General features: G+C 39.5%; 1 protein-coding gene across 1 annotated transcript in view; it reads right to left on the bottom strand.

Annotated features, from left to right (window-relative positions):
• Positions 1-4,518: 4,518 nt before the first annotated feature.
• The window catches only part of LOC128663611 (intercellular adhesion molecule 5), a 429,039-nt gene continuing 412,680 nt past the window's right edge, over positions 4,519-20,877 (bottom strand). The window contains exon 7 of the mRNA XM_053718016.1: positions 4,519-4,703. Within this exon, the coding sequence (XP_053573991.1) occupies positions 4,576-4,703 (128 nt within the window). The 3' untranslated portion in view covers positions 4,519-4,575. The remainder of the gene's footprint in view (positions 4,704-20,877) is intronic.

Below are 20,877 nucleotides of genomic sequence, written 5' to 3' on the forward strand. Positions count from 1 at the left end.
ATCCAGTTCCGCGGTCGTAACACGGACAAGGTTTTTACTCAAACCTGTTTGTGGTTCCCAAAAAAGAGGGAACCTTCAGACCAATATTGGATTTAAAGATCCTAAACAAATTCCTAAGAGTTCCATCATTCAAGATGGAAACTATTCGGACAATCTTACCCATGATCCAAAGAGGTCAGTACATGACCACAGAGGGATTTACAAGGATGCTTACCTTCACATACCGATTCACAGAGAACATTACCGGTATCTAAGGTTTGCCTTCCTAGACAAACATTACCAGTTTGTAGCTCTTCCCTTCGGGTTGGCTACGGCTCCAAGAATCTTTACAAAGGTTCTGGGCTCTCTTCTGGCGGTACTAAGAACGCGAGGAATTTCGGTAGCTCCGTACCTAGACGACATTCTGATACAAGCGTCAAGCTTTCAAACTGCCAAGTCTCATACAGAGTTAGTACTGGCATTTCTGAGATCACATGGGTGGAAAGTAAAACGAGGAGAAGAGTTCTCTCTTACCACTCACAAGAGTTCCCTTCTTGGGGACTCTTATAGATTCTGTAGAAATGAAAATTTACCTGACAGAGGACAGGTTAACAAAGCTTCTAAATGCTTGCCGTGCCCTTCATTCCATTCAACACCCGTCAGTGGCTCAATGCATGGAGGTAATCGGCTTAATGGGTAGCGGCAATGGACATAGTTCCTTTTGCATGCCTGCACCTCAGACCGCTGCAATTGTGCATGCTAGTCAGTGGAATGGGGGATTACTCAGATTTGTCCCCTACGCTGAATCTGGATCAGGAGACCAGAGATTCTCTTCTATGGTGGCTTTTCTCGGCCACATCTGTCCAGGGGGATGCCCTTCAGCAGGCCAGACTGGACAATTGTAACTACAGACGCCAGCCTACTAGGTTGGGGCCTGTCTGGAATTCCCTGAAGAGGCTCGGGATCATGGACTCAAGAGGAGAGTCTCCTTCCAATAAACATTCTGGAATTGAGAGCAGTTCTCAATGCCCTTCTGGCTTGGCCTCAGTTAGCGACTCTGAGGTTCATCAGGTTTCAGTCGGACAACATCACGACTGTGGCTTACATCAACCATCAGGGAGGGACAAGGGAGTTTCCTTAGGCGATGATGGAAGTATCAAAGATAATTCGCTGGGCAGAGTCTCACTCTTGCCACCTGTCAGCGATCCACATCCCAGGAGTGGACAACTGGGAGGCGGATTTCCTGAGTCGCCAACTTTTCATCCGGGGGAGTGGGAACTTCATCCGAGAGGTCTTTGCCCAAATACTTCGACGTTGGGGCAAACCAGATATGGATCTCATGGCGTCTCGCCGGAACGCCAAGCCTTCCTCGTTACGGGTCCAGTCCAGGGACCCGGGAGCGGGTCCTGATAGATGCTTTGACAGCACCTTGGACCTTCAGGATGGCTTATGTGTTTCCACCCTTCCCAATGCTTCCCTCGCTTGATTGCCAGATCAAACAGGAGAAAGCATCAGTAATTCTAATAGCGCCTGCGTGCCACGCAGGACCTGGTATGCAGATCTAGTGGACATGTCATCCTGTCCACCTTGGTCTCTGCCTCTGAGACAGGACCTTCTAATTCAGGGTCCTTTCAAACATCAAATCTAATTTCTCTGAAGCTGACTGCATGGAAATTGAACGCTTAATTTTATCAAAGCGTGGTATTTTCGTGAGCCAGTAATTGATACCTAATACAGGCTAGGAAACCTGTTACCAGGAAAATTTACCATAAAGATATGGCGTAAATACTTACACTGATGTCGAATCCAAGGGTTACTCATGGAGTAAGGTTTAGATTCCTAGGATATTGTCTTTTCTACAAGAAGGTTAGAAAAGGGTTTATCTGCAAGTTCTTTAAAAGGGACAGATCCAGCTCTGTCCATCCTTCTACACAAACGTCTGTCAGAAGTTCCAGACGTTCGAGGCTTTTTTGTCAGGCTTTGGCTAGAATTAAGCCTGTGTTTAAGACTGTAGCTCCACCGTGGAGCTTAAACTTAGTTCTTAACGTTTTACAGGGTGTTCCCGTTTGAACCCCTTCACTCCATTGATATCAAGCTGTTATCTTTGGAAAGTTCTGTTTTTAATGGCTATTTCCTCGGCTCGTAGAGTCTCTGAATTATCAGCCTTACATTGTGATTCTCCGTATCTGATTTTTCATTCAGATAAGGTAGTTCTGCGTACTAAACCTGGGTTCTTACCTAAGGTAGTCACTAACAAGAATATCAATCAGAGAGATTGTTGTTCCATCATTGTGTCCTAACCCTTCTTCAAAGAAGGAACGACTTCTGCACAATCTAGATGTAGTCCGTGCCCTGAAATTTTATTTACAGGCAACGAAAGATTTTCGACAAACTTCTTCCCTGTTTGTCGTTTATTCTGGACAGAGGAGAGGTCAAAAAGCATCTGCTACCCTCTCTATCCTTTTTGGCTTCGTAGCATAATACGTTTAGCCTATGAGACCTGCTGGACAGCAACCTCCTGAAAGGATTACAGCTCATTCTACTAGAGCTGTGGCTTCCACTTGGGCCTTTAAGAACGAGGCCCTCTGTTGAACAGATTTGCAAGGCTGCAACTTGGTCTTCTCTTCATACTTTTTCCCAAATTTTTACAAATTTGACACTTTTGCTTCTTCGGAGGCTGTTTTTGGGAGAAAGGTTCTTCAGGCAGTGGTTCCTTCCGTATAGAGATCCTGCCTGTCCCTCCCGTCATTCCGTGTACTTAGCTTTGGTATTGGTATTCCCATAAGTAATGATGACCCGTGGACTGACTACACTTAACAGGAGAAAACATAATTTATGCTTACCTGATAAATTCCTTTCTCCTGTAGTGTAGTCAGTCCACGGCACCGCCCTGTTTTTTTAAGGCAGGTCTAAATTTTTTAATTATACTCCAGTCACCACTGCACCCTATAAGTTTCTTCCTTTCTCGTTTGGTTCCTGGTCGAATGACTGGGTGTGACGTAGAGGGGAGGAGCTATATAGCAGCTCTGCTTGGGTGATCCTCTTGCACTTCCTGTTGGGGAGGAGTTAATATCCCATAAGTAATGATGACCCGTGGACTGACTACACTACAGGAGAAAGGGAATTTATCAGGTAAGCATAAATTATGTTTTTATACTGGCAATGCCTCAGTCGTGTGACATGATTATTTTTTTTTAATATTTACATAAAGGGTGAAATTTGAAAGCATGTATGAAAAAACAAAAGCATCTATTGAACAGCAGAAATGAATTTAACAAAAGCACACTTGCACAAGGGTTTTATGTGAGCTCAGGTTTAAAATATTTGTATTTCTGTAGCATGGTCAAATTTTCCAATCAATGCAAAGTCATTTGAAATAAATTGTAAAAATGTAAGGAAGTTGGACTGTTTGCTACATGTCCTGCAGATTGTGTTTTGTGGGTGGTGTATAAGTATTTGGGAATTCATATATTGCAAGGATTTGGTTGGTAGACAAGATGTATGTATGTGTGTTTATATACAGTAGGGGCTTGAATTTCCAGTGGCCCAATAGTCCCGGACGACTTTGAAATTGCTGAGGACAACTTAGAAATGTGACTTTTTCCTATCTTTAACATTGAGTAGATTAGTAACCGTTTCCCTGTGGGCTAGTAGGTTTAAACCTCTGACTAGTAAATAATACTGATATTTTTTCAACCCCTGTATATATATTTATTAAAGTCTTGAAGCATTTGGATACAAACTTCCTCCCATTTGTTTTTGTCTTTTTAGTTATTGCTATAATTTAATTACCTTATTTAAAAACAAATAAAAATATTTGCAATGTTTTACTCTCTCTTGCTAGTTATTTTGTTATTCCTTTCTGGTGGCCTAGACAGTTTTTTTTTTCCATTTCTCTACTACTACTTCTTCATCTTTAACCTCACTTTCACTTTCTCATCCTCATGATCCACTTTCCAGGCACCCATCCAAGTTATTTTTTTTCTCACTAAGATTACAATAAGATTACAGTAGTCTTCTTTACAACTTGTTTTACACTTTCTCTATACACCTCATTGACATTCAAGTTTCTCTTACCCCATTCATCACTGCTATTTATTTTTACCTTCCTACCTTTTGAGGATCACAAGCACCTTTTGTTAGTAGAGACCACAACTTAGGGGCTGAATACAGTGTGTTTTACACGTCTACATTCTGAGTACACAGCGAGAGTAGAATTGTATGCATAGGACTACAAGGCTCATTACTTACTATGAAATTGCTTGATGCACCCACTAGTTGGTCTTCTAGTTCTTGTTAGATTATGCAAAAATATTTTCTTGTGTTCCTTATAGATAAACATAACTTATAACTGCATTTTGTAATGGGAGAAAATAAACCTGGGGCAATAAAACCATTAAAAAAAGCTGAACTATTATCATTTTGCACATAAAATTCTTATTAAAATTCTAACAACTTATATTCTTGGATGTGCATTCAAAGAGGTTCTGCCAGATATGGATGCAGCCCATTGAGTAGCAATGTGGATTCAGCCATGTCTGGCAGTTTATATTTTATTCAGTAACTTTACCAAATAACTTAAACCTTTAAACACTGTTAGGGATGCCAATTTAACAGTATAAGTTCTTCTTGAGCAAGACTGTTCTTGTTTAAAGCAGAATCCATATCATTGGAATGATTAAGAGTGGAAGAGTAGGTTTTAATCATTTCACCTTTGTTCAATCCTAAAAAAGAAAAAAGAAAAAAAAGAAATGTTAGATATTTTCATGTATTATTATTTTATGCTCTTCACTTATCTGTTTTATATGCCTAGACAGTAATACACAATCATTAGAAAAAATAAACATGGAATAATGTTTTCTGTTTTTGTTTTTTTTGTGAACTATATAATTTTTTATTAGTGGAACTAAAATAGGTAACAATATGAAAAAACAAATAAAATACATAGGGCCATGTTAGGAGTGGAGTGCTAACATTTACACTCTAGCAAAAAGGGGTTTATCGAGTGTGTTTGCACGTGTCGGTTGTTGCACTCTAATTGCAAGTTGAAAGTAAATGCGATCGCTTAAGCACCATTTAAGTTAACACGCGTCGGGGTAGGGGCATTCTCAGAGCTCTGGTTAACTGTTTCACAAAACAAAAAAATTGGCACAAAAACACATAAAAAATAAATTAAAAACTACAGCTACACTCATAATAACACTATCTAATAAAAAAAAAGGGCTCAAAGATATGAGGTCTCGGCAAAGGTTAAAGGGATTTAACATTGAGATATTTACATGTCTAAAGACGTATATGGATGTAATATACTATACATGTAGTATGTGTGTATATATAGTCTCTCTTTAAGGACCAGGCATTTCAGACATAAACTTCAGCAAAAGACCAGAGCATGTTTGCCATCAAAAATAGAGCCTTTCTCCTACATTGGTGTGTCCGGTCCACGGCTTCATCCTTACTTGTGGGATATTCTCATTTCCTACAGGAAATGGCAAAGAGAGCACACAGCAAAGCTGTCCTTATAGCCCCCCCTCTAGCTCCGCCCCCCAGTCATTCTCTTTGCCGCTCTGTACAAGTAGCATCTCCACGGGGATGGTAAAGAGTATGTGGTTTTAGTTGTAGTTTTATTTCTTCTATCAAGAGTTTGTTATTTTAAAATAGTGCTGGTTTGTACTATTTACTCTACAACAGAAAGTGATGAAGATTTCTGTTAAAAGAGGAGTATGATTTTAGCACCAGTAACTAAAGATCCATTGCTGTTCCCACGCAGGGACTGTTGAAACCAAAGAACTTCAGTTGGGGGGAACAGTTTGCAGGCTTATCTGCTTCAGGTATGATCAGTCACTTTCTAACAAGACCTAGTAATGCTAGAAGACTGTCAGTTTTTCCTTCTGGGATAGGTAAGCCATTTTCTTAGACTCAGTAGCAGAATTAAGGCTTATAACTTGGGGCTCTATGCTGGTTGACACTATTGTGGGCTAAGTCGTTTGTTTTTTAACATGTTTATGTGACATTTGGAGTGTTTTTCAAACTTTGAAACACTTTTGCGGATTTTATTTGCGCCTGGCAGCCGTTTAGACACCTAATCTTGTCAGAAAGGCCCCTTCACTCTGGAATGCAGAGGGGAGGAGGCCTCATTTTCGTGCCTCAGTTGCGCAGTTACTTTTCACTAGGCAGTTCATGCAGCTTCACGTGGAAGGTCCAGAGGCTTAGAAAAGGACTTCAGAGAGGCTTATTACTGTTTTTGAATAACCCCTAAGGAAGGTAAACGCCGCAGCAGAGACTGTGGCAGGGACTGTAGTGTGTTAAACCGGTTTAATTGTTATTTTAGCTCCGGTTTGGGCATTTAGGGGGTTAAGTTGCTTGAAAATTGGTGTGCAATACTTTCAAAGCATTAAGACACTGGGGTGAAAATTTCATATAGATCGGATATTTCTTTGATATTTTTCTGTCATTTCAGAAATAAAGTGTGCCCTTTTTATTATTTAAAGAGACAGTAACGGTTTTGTTTAAAATAGCTTTTATTGCATTAAAAGTCTGCCTAAGTCTGTTTAACATGTCTGTGCCTTCAGATAGCCTATGTTCTGTGTGTATGGAGGCCAAGGTGGTTCCCCCATTAAATGTATGTGCGAATTGTGCCATGGCGTCCAATATTAAGGACAGTACTGTTACATTTAATAATGTTGCCCAAGATGATTCTTTAAATGAAAGTAGTGGGGGATAGTTCATCATCCTCTCCTTCTGTGTCAATACCAGCTTTGGCCACGCAGGCGATACCTAGTACATCTAGCGCGCCAATGGTTGTTACTATGCAGCAATTAAACAGCAGTAATGGATAATTCTCTAGCAGCCCTTTTATCCAAACTGCCAGCCTTTCCTAGAAAGCGTGATTGCTCAGTTTTAAATACAGAGGATGAGCAAGTAGGCGCAGAAGATAATTTATCTGTTATGCCCTCACATCAATCTGAGTTGGCAGTGAGGGGAGGGCCTGTCCGAGGGAGAAATTTCGGACTCGAGGAAAAATTTCTCAGCAGGCAAGCCTGATAATCGTTGCATTTAAATTTAAGCTAGAACATCTCCGCGCTCTGCTTAAGAGGTGCTAGCTACACTTGATGATTGTGATTCTTTGGTGATTCCAGAGAAGTTATGCAAAATGGACAAATTCTTAGAGGGTCCCAGTGCACGCTGATGCGTTTTCCGATACCCAAGAGGGAGGCGGATATAGTGACTAAGGAGTGGGGAGAAGCCAGGGGTGCCTTTTGTTCCCCCTCCTATATTTAAGAAAATGTTCCCCATTGTCGAACCCCAGAAGGGATGCATGGCAGACGGTCCCTAAGGTAGAGGGGGCAGTTTCAACGTTAGCTAAGGCGCACAACTATTCCAATAGAGGACAGTTTGCGCTTTCAAAGATCCTATGGATAAAAAATTAGGATTGCTTAAGAAAATTTTTGTTCAGCAAGGGTTTCCTTCTTCAACCAATTTCGTGCATTATTCCTGTCACCACGGCGGCGTCTTTTTGGTTCGATGAACTAGAAAATTCGCTCCAAAAGGAGACTCCATATGACGAGGTCATTGGATCAGAATTCACGCACTAAAGTTTGGCTAATTCCTTTATTTTGGATGCCAGCTTTTCAATTGGCTACATTAGCGGCGAAAAAATTCAGGTTTTGCAATAGTGGCACGCAGGGCGCTTTGGCTAAAATCTTGGACGGACGGATGTGTCGTCCAAAACAAAATTGCTTAATATTCCTTTCAAATGGTAAGACCCTATTCGGGCCAGAATTGAAGGAGATTATTTCGGACATCACTGGGAAAAGGGCCATGCCAAGGCTGGAACAAGGGAAAACAGGCCAAAAAGCCTTGCTGCTGCTACCAAATCAGCATGAAAGGGATGGCCCCCCGATCCGGGAACCGGATCTGGTAGGGGGCATGACTCTCTCTCTTTGCTCAGGCTGGGCAAGAGATTTCCTAGAGCCCCTGGGCTTTAGAGATTGTCTCTCAGGGGTATCTCCTAGAATTCAAGGACCTTCCTCCAAAGGGAAGGTTTCACATATCTCGCTTGTCTTTAGACCAGACAAAGAGACGGGCATTCTTACATTGAGTAGAAGACCTTTTCAAAATGAGAGTGATACACCCAGTCCCAAAAGCAGAACAAGGACTGGGTTTTTACTCCAACCTGTTTGTAGTTCCCAAAAAGGAGGGAACGTTCAGGCCAATTCTGGACTTAAAGATCCTAAACAAATTCCTCAAAGTTCCATCATTCAAAATGGAAACAATTCGAACAATTTTGCCAATGATCCAGGAGGGTCAATACATGACTACCGTGGACCTAAAGGATGCATACCTGCATATTCCTATCCACAAAAATCACCATCAGTTCCTAAGGTTTGCCTTTCTGGACAAGCATTACCAGTTCGTGGCCCTTCCTTTCGGGTTGGCCACCGCCCCAGAATTTTCACAAAGGTGTAAAGGTCCCTTCTAGCGGTACTAAGACTGCGGGGCATTGCAGTAGCACCTTACCTAGACGACATCTTAATACAGGCGTCGTCTTTTCCCAGAGCCAAGGCTCATACGGATATTGTTCTAGCCTTCATAAGGTCCTCACGGGTGGAAGGTGAACGTATAAAAAAGTTCTCTGTCCCCGGTCACAAGGGTTTTCCCTTCCTGGGGAACAATAATAGACTCGGTAGAAATGGAATCTTTCTGACGGAGGTCAGAAAGTCAAAACTTTCAAATGCTTGTCGAGTTCTTCATTCCATTCCTCAGCCGTCTGAGGGCTCAGTGCATGGAGGTAATCGTCTAATGGTTGCGGCAATGGACATAGTCCCGTTTGTCAGAATTCATCTAAGACCTCTGCAATTGTGCATGCTCAGGCAGTGGAATGGGGATTATGCAGACTTGTCTCCCCAGAGTACAAATGGACAAGAAAGCCAGAGACTTGCTCCTCTGGTGGTTGTCCTCAGGATCACCTGTCTCAGGGAATGAGTTTCCGCAGCCAGAGTGGACTTGTTCACGACCGACGCCAGTCTCTTAGGCTGGGTGCGCGGTCTGGGATTCCCTGAAAGCTCAGGGTCTATGGTCTCGGAAGAATCTCTCCTCCCGATAAACATTTTGGAACTGAGAGCGATATTCAATGCGCTCCTGGCTTGGGCCCTCAACTAGCGAAGGCCAGAATTTCATAAGATTTCAGTCGGACAACATGACGACTGTAGCGTACATCAATCATCAGGGAGGGACAAATAGTTTCCCTGGCGATGAGAGAAGTATCCTAGAATCAATAAATGGGCGGAGGATCACTCCTGCCATCTATCTGCAATTCACATTCCCAGGAGTAGACAACTGGGAGGCGGATTATTGAGTCGCCAGACTTTCCATCCGGGGGGAGTGGGAACTTCATCCGGAAGGTCATTGCCCAGTTAACTCAACTATGGGGCATTCCAGATATGGATCGATGGCGTCTCATCAGAACTCCAAGGTTCCACGCTACGGGTCCAGATCCAGGGATCCCAAGGCGACACTAGTAGATGCATTAGTGGCGTCTTGGTCGTTCAATCTAGCTTATGTGTTTCCTCTCCTTCCCAGGCTAGTAGCCAGGATCAAACAGGAGAAGGCTTCAGTGATTCTAATAGCTCCTGCATGGCCACGCAGGACTTGGTATGCAGACCTGGTGAATATGTCATCGGCTCCACCATGGAAGCTACCTTTGAGACGGGACCTTCTAGTACAAGGTCCATTCGAACATCCAAACCTAGTTTCTCTGCAACTGACTGCTTGGAAATTGAACGCTTGATTCTATCTAAGCGTGGGTTTTCGGAATCTGTTATAGATACTCTGGTTCAGGCCAGAAAACCTGTGACCAGGAAAATTTACCATAAGAAATGGCAAAAATATCTCTGTTGGTGCGAATCCAAGGGTTACTCATGGAGTAAAATTAGGATTCCAAGGATACTTTCCTTTCTTCAAGAGGGTTTGGAGAAAGGTCTGTCAGCTAGTTCTCTAAAAGGACAGCTATCTGCTCTGTCTGTCTTGTTGCACAAACGTCTGGCAGCCGTGCCAGATGTACAAGCGTTTGTACAGGCGTTAGTCAGAATCAAGCCTGTCTACAGACCTATGACTCCTCCATGGAGTCTAAACTTAGTTCTTTCAGTTCTTCAAGGGGTTCCGTTTGAACCTTTACATTCCATAGATATTAAGTTACTATCTTGGAAAGTTCTGTTTTTGGTTGCTATTTCTTCTGCTAGAAGAGTTTCTGAATTGTCTGCTTTGCAGTGTACTTCGCCCTATCTGGTATTCCATACAGATAAGGTAGTTTTACGTACCAAGCCTGGTTTTCTTCCAAAAGTGGTTTCCAACAGGAATATTAACCAGGAAATAGTTGTTCCTTCTCTGTGTCCGAATCCAGTTTCAAAGAAGGAACGTTTGTTACATAACCTAGATGTGGTTTGTGCTTTAAAATTCTATTTAGAAGCAACAAAGGATTTCAGACAGACATTATCTTTGTTTGTCGTCTATTCTGGTAAGAGGAGAGGTCAAAAAGCTACTGCTACCTCTCTTTCCTTTTGGCTAAAAAGCATCACGACAGCAGCCTCCTGAACGAATTACAGCTCACTCTACTAGAGCTGTGGCTTCCACATGGGCCTTCAAGAATGAGGCTTCTGTTGAACAGATCTGTAAGGCAGCGACTTGGTCTTCTCTGCATACATTTGCCAAATTTTACAAATTCGATACTTATGCTTCTTCGGAGGCTATTTTTGGGAGAAAGGTTTTACAAGCAGTGGTGCCTTCCATTTAGGTTACCTGACTTGTTCCCTCCCTTCATCCGTGTCCTAAAGCTTTGGTATTGGTTCCCACAAGTAAGGATGAAGCCGTGGAAGCCCGCCCTGGCTTTTAGTCAGGTTTAAAATTTTTGTTTTTTGTACACTACAGTCACCACTGCACCTTATGGTTTCTCCTTTTTCTCCTAACCGTTGGTCGAATGACTGGGGGGTGGAGCTAGAGTGGGGGCTATATGGACAGCTTTGCTGTGTGCTCTCTTTGCCATGTAGGGAATGAGAATATCCCACAAGTAAGGATGAAGCCGTGGACCGGACACACCGTAGGAGAAAGAAATTTATCAGGTAAACATAAATTCTGTTTTTTTATTTTTACCTATCAAAACTATATCTATTTTTTTAGTAGACAACCCAAAGTATTGATCTAGGCCCATTTTGGTATATTTCATACCAACATTTCGAATGCCAAATGCGATCAAATAAAAAAACAAAACCTTACCTTTTTCACAATTTTAGGTTTCTCACTGAAATTATTTACAAACAGCTTGTGCAATCATGGAAAAAATGGTTGTAAATGCTTCTCGGGGATCCCCTTTGCTCAGAAATAGTAGACATATATGACTTTGGCATTGCTTTTTAGTAACTAGAAGGCCGCTAAATGTCGCTGCGCACCACACTTGTATTATGCCCAGCAGTGAAGAGGTTAATTAGGTAGCTTGTAGGGTTAATTTTAGCTTTAGTGTAGAGATCTGCCTCCCACCTGACACATCCCTCCCCTGATCCCTCCCTGACCCCCCTCAAACAGCTCTCTTCCCTCCCCCACCTCACAATTGTCACCGGCATCTTAAGTACTGGCAGAAAGTCTGCCAGTATGAAGAGTAAAAGCCTTTTTTTTAAAAAAAAAATATATTTGCTGCAGTGTAGGTTCCCCCCTAACCCCTCAACCTCCCTGATCCCCCTAAAATAAGCTCTCTAACCCTCCCCCCTCTGCCTCTTTGCCGCCATCTTAGGTACTGGCAGCTGTCTGCCAGTACCCAGTTTGCTGCAAATTTGGCTAATTTAAAATAAATAAATAAAAGACCCATTTTTTTCTGTAGTGTAGCTGCCCCCCCTCAATACCCTACCCCCCTCCCCAGATCCATTTCCGTTAACGGATCCCACATGGTAACTCTGCAAATCTATTTCTGCAGTGCCCCACTCGTGCCCCACTATTTTGAGCGAGATTGCGACAGAGAGAAGCCCAGGACTGCAGCGACGTACAGGGTCCTTAAGGGAATATCGACCAGCATCGTACAGGGTACGGCGCTGGTTATTAAGGGGATATATATGTGTGTACAGATGTATCAATGTTTTTATATGTGTATTTACAGACATATATACCCATATAAACAAATAAATACATATGTATACATATATAGACATATATTTACAAGTGCATTGGAGTTCTTTGCAGTTAAGTAGAGGAAAACATCTAAAAGCAAATTTATGCAATATTCATATTTAATAAAGTATTTAAACTGTGTATTTACTGCAAATATTTCACATTCCAATGTTCTGCACATAAGGGAATATGTTCTAAGTATTTTAAATACAGTAGATATTCCTATATATGTGTGAATACATCTATACGAACACACATTCGAACATTGGAATGTGAAATATTCCTATTTTCATGGTGGGTTATTGAACTTGAGAATATGTGATTGGGTTTGCACGTGAGGAGGGTTATTTTTCTAATGTTTTTGCTACAATGGCTTCTATGGGGGAATATGTTAACGCACATGCAAAGTTTGTCTTTTTGCGTGCATTTGGGTTAGCACGCGAGCAAAAACTCTTTACTTTCAACTTGTAATATAAGCGCTACCTGATGCACACAAAAACCTTACTTCTAGCGGAGTTAGCGTGCGAACAGGAGCGCTAAGTACTGGTCCATTTGTAATCTGGCTCATAGTCTTCAAAATATGTGAATGATAACGTGTTTTAACAATCATACATAATACAAAGAAAACTACAAACTTGCATGTAAAGCATTAACTTTTGTCAGAACTATTTCATTATCCATGAGTATGCACCTAAAGATGGCCATATTTTAGTGCACAGAGGGCTAGATTACAAGTGGCACACTAATTATAGCGCGCACGCGATAACCTGTTTTGCTTGACTGTGCTACCATTATCGCGCCACTTTAAAGGGATACTAAAACCAATTTTTTTCTTTCATGATTCAGATAGAACATGAGATTTTAAGCACCTTTGTAATTTACTACTTTTATCAATTTTTCTTTGTTCTCATGCTATCTTGATTTTAAAAAGCAGTAATGTAAGCTTTAGAGACGGACCATTTTTTGTTCAGCACCTGGGTAGCACTTGCTGATTTGTGGCTAAATGTAGCAAACCAATCAGCAAGCTCTACCAAGGTGCTGAACTAAAAATGGGCCGGCTACTAACCTTTTATTACTGCTTTTTCAAATCAAGATAATATGAGAACAAAGAAAAATTGATAATAGGAGTAAATTAGAAAGTTGCTAAAAATTGCATGCTCTATCTGAATCATGAAAGAAAAAATGTGGGGTTAGTATCCCTTTAATATTACCAGTCCATGGTAAAGCACACTTATTCGAGAAGGGTAAGTGAGCCTGACTGTGCTTGAGCGCAGCCTATACTTTCAATGGATATCGCAACCACACTAATTTGCACTCGTATTACAAGTTGCAAAGTTATAACTTGCGCTCGGGCACAAACAGAATCTGCTCTAGAATATTTAGCGCACCTTGAGACCTAATTACAAGTATTGTACTAATCCGTATGCTCAGTTATATACAGATATGTATATCTTTAGGTACATCAATACCCTTTATGTTTTTAATATCTATGCATCAGCACGCATTGCTAGTCTACATCAAGTGATCAAATTACGTGTGTTTCAGGTACATTGGTTATTGTTATATTCCAGTCTATCCAGCGAGGTACTAGTGGTTATTATACATATCCTCCCCTGATCCAACATTGCACACAGACTATGTTTAGCTTTTGTTAAGATACCTAGCTTTGCTAACAAAGGATCTAGAGTTTGAATCCAGATGCAGATGGGTTTCTCGCTTTGAAGCTGGTCTTTAAAGTTATAATTTAACAAATCTTTTTTTTCCTATGCAGAAATGGTCTAGTGCAATATTTCTTTGGGATCTAACCATTGTCCTACTTAGAACTATTTGAACCTACTTGACAAACCTTTAAAGTAAGCTCCAAAGTACAAGCAGCTTTTTCCCTTACAATTATTCTGTAGGGGATATACATTATATATATATATATATATATATATATATATATATATATATATATATATATATATACATATATATATACACATATATATACTGTGTGTGTACAGGGAGTGCAGAATTATTAGGCAAGTTGTATTTTTGAGGATTAATTTTATTATTGAACAACAACCATGTTCTCAATGAACCCAAAAAACTCATTAATATCAAAGCTGAATAGTTTTGGAAGTAGTTTTTAGTTTGTTTTTAGTTATAGCTATTTTAGGGGGATATCTGTGTGTGCAGGTGACTATTACTGTGCATAATTATTAGGCAACTTAACAAAAAACAAATATATACCCATTTCAATTATTTATTTTTACCAGTGAAACCAATATAACATCTCAACATTCACAAATATACATTTCTGACATTCAAAAACAAGACAAAAACAAATCAGTGACCAATATAGCCACCTTTCTTTGCAAGGACACTCAAAAGCCAGCCATCCATGGATTCTGTCAGTGTTTTGATCTGTTCACCATCAACATTGCGTGCAGCAGCAACCACAGCCTCCCAGACACTGTTCAGAGAGGTGTACTGTTTTCCCTCCTTGTAAATCTCACATTTGATGATGGACCACAGGTTCTCAATGGGGTTCAGATCAGGTGAACAAGGAGGCCATGTCATTAGATTTTCTTCTTTTATACCCTTTCTTGCCAGCCATGCTGTGGAGTACTTGGACGCGTGTGATGGAGCATTGTCCTGCATGAAAATCATGTTTTTCTTGAAGGATGCAGACTTCTTCCTGTACCACTGCTTGAAGAAGGTGTCTTCCAGAAACTGGCAGTAGGACTGGGAGTTGAGCTTGACTCCATCCTCAACCCGAAAAGGCCCCACAAGCTCATCTTTGATGATACCAGCCCAAACCAGTACTCCACCTCCACCTTGCTGGCGTCTGAGTCGGACTGGAGCTCTCTGCCCTTTACCAATCCAGCCACGGGCCCATCCATCTGGCCCATCAAGACTCACTCTCATTTCATCAGTCCATAAAACCTTAGAAAAATCAGTCTTGAGATATTTCTTGGCCCAGTCTTGACATTTCAGCTTGTGTGTCTTGTTCAGTGGTGGTCGTCTTTCAGCCTTTCTTACCTTGGAAATGTCTCTGAGTATTGCACACCTTGTGCTTTTGGGCACTCCAGTGATGTTGCAGCTCTGAAATATGGCCAAACTGGTGGCAAGTGGCATCTTGGCAGCTGCACGCTTGACTTTTCTCAGTTCATGGGCAGTTATTTTGCGCCTTGGTTTTTCCACACGCTTCTTGCGACCCTGTTGACTATTTTGAATGAAACGCTTGATTGTTCGATGATCACGCTTCAGAAGCTTTGCAATTTTAAGAGTGCTGCATCCCTCTGCAAGATATCTCACTATTTTTTACTTTTCTGAGCCTGTCAAGTCCTTCTTTTGACCCATTTTGCCAAAGGAAAGGAAGTTGCCTAATAATTATGCACACCTGATATAGGGTGTTGATGTCATTAGACCACACCCCTTCTCATTACAGAGATGCACATCACCTAATATGCTTAATTGGTAGTAGGCTTTCGAGCCTATACAGCTTGGAGTAAGACAACATGCATAAAGAGGATGATGTGGTCAAAATACTCATTTGCCTAATAATTCTGCACTCCCTGTATATATATATATATATATATATATATATATATATATATATATATATATATATATATATATATATATATATATATATACAAAGAAAGCAATAGGTCCAGCACAAATCAACAGTTCAGGAATAGTTAGCCAAGTGCACGGTAGCCAGAGGGTCCTGCTCACCTCCCATATATAAATCCAAAAGGAAAAAAAGTAGATGGCTCCAGCACTGTTTTTTTAAAAGTGAAATAACCTTTATTAAGGTGACATAATGAACAGACAGCGACGTTTCGGGTAACGCAGACCCTTAATAATGCTCATGCATGATTAAGGGTCTGCGTTACCCGAAACGTCGCTGTCTGTTCATTATGTCACCTTAATAAAGGTTATTTCACTTTTAAAAAAACAGTGCTGGAGCCATCTACTTTTTTTTCCTTTTGGATTTATATATATATATATATATATATAAAAGCAGCTTTTGGCAGGAAAGTCCTTTAGGCTACAGTGTCCGGCAAATAGGAAGTAGGAACTGTTTAACATGGGTTATCAGCTTGGTATTAAATTCCACATTTTATGGACTCCTATGAACTATCATCATCATACAAAAGAAAACAAAATTTATGCTTCATGAATTAAATTTTTGGGGATGATGATAGTCCATAGGCCCCTGCCCTATTAAGAATTTTGGGCAACAGTTCTAATTTGCACCTCTGTAGACCTTGCTTTTGGTCTTTCCTACCTATCTGTTTCTTTTTCTCTGCTCAGCTATACATTAAACTGAGGAGAGATGGGAGGTGGGAGGGTTTAAAGCTCTTGAGTGGGTTCTTGGCCTTCTACTAGTGGCGGGAATTATATCACACATGTTATGGATTTTTATGGACTATCATCATCCCAAAAGAAAATAATTTATAAGGTAAGGATACATTTTTTTTTTTTCATTTTAATGTGTTTTGAAATAGAAATGCTTGAACTCTTCAAATAGAAAAATATTTCCTCTTTATTTTAAAATTGATATTTCGATAAATATCTGTATATACAATATATACAATCTATATCTATCTATCTCTCTCTTTATATATATATTTAAATCTATATGTGTATATTTTTATATGATGATATATATATATATATATATATATATATATATAGTAAAATAAAAAGAACATTTTCTTCTATGCATAAAGTATACATAACTAACTTTGGCTATATAGCAGTTAGTCTAACACTGTCTTAGGTTAGCGCACAAGCTGTTAAGTTTTTGATTTTAACAGCGTGCTCCATTGAAGTCTATGAGGAGAAGAAATTAGCACAGTTGCAATACCCGAAGTCCTGAAGTCAGTGCGCCGAAAAATCCCAATAGCGTGCCACTTGTAATCTATCTGTTATTTATTAATATTAAGTTTGATCTTCACATTAGACAGCTCTACAAGTATGTCTAATGTTTAAGCGACTTGATTTTAGTTAATATTACTTATATTCTCTATATTTGATATATTTGTGTCTGGTTTAGTAACTGCCTTTGATAAAGATTGCATTGAAATAAAATGTTTTGGGTTGACTAAGTATATGCATAATAGGGCATATTTTACACTCAATAAGATTAGATGTTCTCCATTCCAATACTAAAAAATCCCCATGATTCATGCCTGTGAGAAGTTTTGAACTGAGTTAGTATAAGTCTACAGATGAGACATTAAGAAATGAACAACAACTTAAGATTGAAAGATATGCTCTTAGTAAATATGAATCAATAAACACCATTGCACCCACCAGGCACTCTTCCTTATGTTCTCTGCACCCTTCAGGCTCTCTTCTGCAAGTAAGCACACACATTCACTCCTCACACCCATATACATTAGTCCACATGCAATCTTATAAGTCATTAATATATTGGGCAGTCATTAATATATTGGGAGATAATACTCTGTAATAACCTCAATCAGCACAGTAATCAGAAAAAAATCCAGAAAAATGTATAGCAGTCCCAGATTGTAGTTCCTGTTTCCAGTAATCCTTGTTAAAAAGAAAGTGTCACAAAACGCATCAAAAATACATTACACAGTATAGTTACACTCATAATAACACAATCTAATAACAATTATTTATAAAAAATATTGCACAAAATAAAGTTATAAGGGCTCAAAGATATGAGATCTCAGGTTTTAGAAGATTCATACATATACATGTCTAAATATGTATTTGTATGTAGCTATATATGTCTATACATGTATACATACAGTGACGGAAAAAATATTTGATACCCTGCTGATTTTGTACGTTTGCCCACTGACAAAGAAATAATCAGTCTATAATTTTAATGGTAGGTTTATTTGAACAGTGAGAGACAGAATAACAACAACAAAATCCAGAAAAATGCATTTCAGAAAAGTTATAAATTGATTTGCATTTTAATGAGTGAAATAAGTATTTGACCCTTTTGCAAAACATGACTTAGTACTTGGTGGCAAAACCCTTGTTGGCAATCAGAGGTCAGACGTTTCTTGTAGGAGGGATTTTGTCCCACTCATCTTTGCAGATCCTCTCCAAGTCATTAAGGTTTCAAGGCTGACGTTTGGCAACTCAAACCTTCACCTCCCTCCACAGATTTTCTATGGAATTAAGGTCTGGAGACTGGCCACTCCAGGACTTTAATGTGCTTCTTCTTAAGTCCCTCCTTTGTTGCCTTGGCCGTGTGTTTTGTGTGATTTTCATGCTGGAATACCCATCCACAACAAATTTTCAATGTCCTGGCTGAGGGAAGGAGGTTCTCACCTAAGATTTGATGTTACATGGCCCCATCCATTGTCTCTTTGATGCAGTGAAGTTGTCCTGTCCCTTTAACAGAAAAACACCCCGAAAGCATAATGTTTCCACCACCATGATTGACAGCGGGGATGACGACGAGCATTCCTCCTCCTCCCAACTCGGCAAGTTGAGTTGAAGCCAAAGAGCTCGATTTTGGTCTCATCTGACCACAACACTTTCCCCAGTTCTCCTCTGAATCATTCAGATGTTCATTGGCAAGCATCAGATGGGCCCTGTACATGTGCTTTCTTGAGCAGGGGAACCTTCCGTCGCTTCAGGATTTCAGTCCTACGCAGCGTAGTGTGTTACCAATTGTTTTCTTGGTGACTATGGTCCCAGCTGCCTTGAGATAATTGACAAGATCCTCCTGTGTAGTTCTGAGCTGATTCCACACAATTCTCATGATCATTGAAACTCCACAAGGTGAGATCTTCCATGGAGTCCCAGACCGTGGGACATTGACAGTTATTTTGTGTTTCTTCCATTTGCGAATAATCGCACCAACTGTTGTCACCTTCTCACCAAGCTGCTTGGTGATGGTCTTGTAGCCCATTCCAGCCTTGTGTAGGTCTACAATCTTGTCCCTGACATCCTTGGACAGTTCTTTGGTTTTGGCCATGATAGAGAGTTTGGAATCTGATTGATTGATTGCTTCTGTAAACAGGTGTCTTTTATACAGGTAACAAGCTGAGATTAGAAGCACTCCCTTTAAGAGAGTTCTCAAAATCTCAGCTCGTTACTTGTATTAAAGACACCTGGGAGCCAGAAATCTTGCTGATTGATAGGGGATCAAATACTTATTTCACTCATTAAAATGTAAATCAATTTATAACTTTTTTTAAATGCGTTTTTCTGGATTTTGTTGTTATTCTTTCTCTCACTGTTCAAATAAACCTACCATTAAAATTAAAGACTGATAATTTCTTTGTCAGTGGGCAAATGTACAAAATCAGCAGGCGATCAAATATTTTTTTCCCCTCACTGTATGTATTTCTGTATTTTATGTATATATATGTGTGTATATATATATATATATATATATATATATATATATATATTTGAAGAATAAAGTAGGGTAATTCTCAATGAAGTAAAAAAAAAATTCCTTTATTCTGCATCACAAAGATAACAAATCTGGAACAGTCACAGATACAAGGTGCGTAAGAGGGCGTAGCACCAAATGGTTGACATATTTCGGCGCTAAGCCATAATCATAACTCTTTCTAAGTATTAATGTGGGATATTATTTTCACTCTACTCTATATGTATTTATAAACATATATACACATACTGTATAAACACATAAAACATGTGTATACATATATTGACATATATATATATATATAAGTGCATTTTGCAGTCAAGTAGATGAAAACATGAAAAAACATATGTATGCAATATTCATATTTAATAAAGGTTTTAACTATGTATTTACTGTAAATATTTCACATTACAATGTGCTGCACATAGCGGAATATGTTCTATGCATTTATAAATAGATATTCCTATATACTGTATATCTGTATATATCTATATTATATATAATAATGTGTGTGTGTGTATATATATATATATATATATATATATATATATACTGTGTATATATATATATAAGAAGTCCTGACTGAATGACTGACTGACTCATCAACGCGCAGCTCAAACTGTTTAACCTAGGAATGTGAAATTTGGAAGGTACGTTGTTTTTAAGACGTAGACACGCATTAAGGAAGGATTTATGGAAATTACGTTCCTACAGGGGTGAAAAAGGGGGGGGCGAATTGTTTTATGAAGATACCTATATCTGAAAAACTGACTATATTACATACGTGAAAATTTGTATTTAGATTCTCCTTGAAAAATAAAAAAACATGTTTTACCATTTCCCCAAAATCCACTTAAAGGGACAGTCAACACCAGAAATGTTGTTGTTTAAAAATATAGATAATCCTTTATTACCTATTCCCCATTTTGCATAACCAACACAGTTATATTAATACACTTTTTTATCTCTGTGATTACCCTTGTATCTATGCCTCTGCAAACTACCCACTTGTTTCAGTTCTTTTCACAGACTTGCATTTTAGCCAATCAGTGTTGATTCCTAGGAAACTTCAAGTGAGTGAGCTTAATGTTATCTATATGAACACACAATAACTAATACCCCTCTAGTGGTTGAAAATCTGTCAAAATGCATTCTGATTAGAGGCGGCCTTCAAGGTCTAAAAATTAGCATATGAGCCTACCTAGGTTTACGCTTTCAACTAAGAATACCAAGAGAACAAAGCAAAATTAGTGATAAAGTAAATTGGATAGTTGTTTTAAAATGACATGCCCTATTTGAATTCATGAACGTTTTTTTTAACTTGACTGTCCATTTACCCCTTAACGACCAAGGAC

The sequence above is a fragment of the Bombina bombina genome, chromosome 6, assembly GCF_027579735.1.
Source record: "Bombina bombina isolate aBomBom1 chromosome 6, aBomBom1.pri, whole genome shotgun sequence".
Lineage (NCBI taxonomy): Eukaryota > Metazoa > Chordata > Amphibia > Anura > Bombinatoridae > Bombina > Bombina bombina.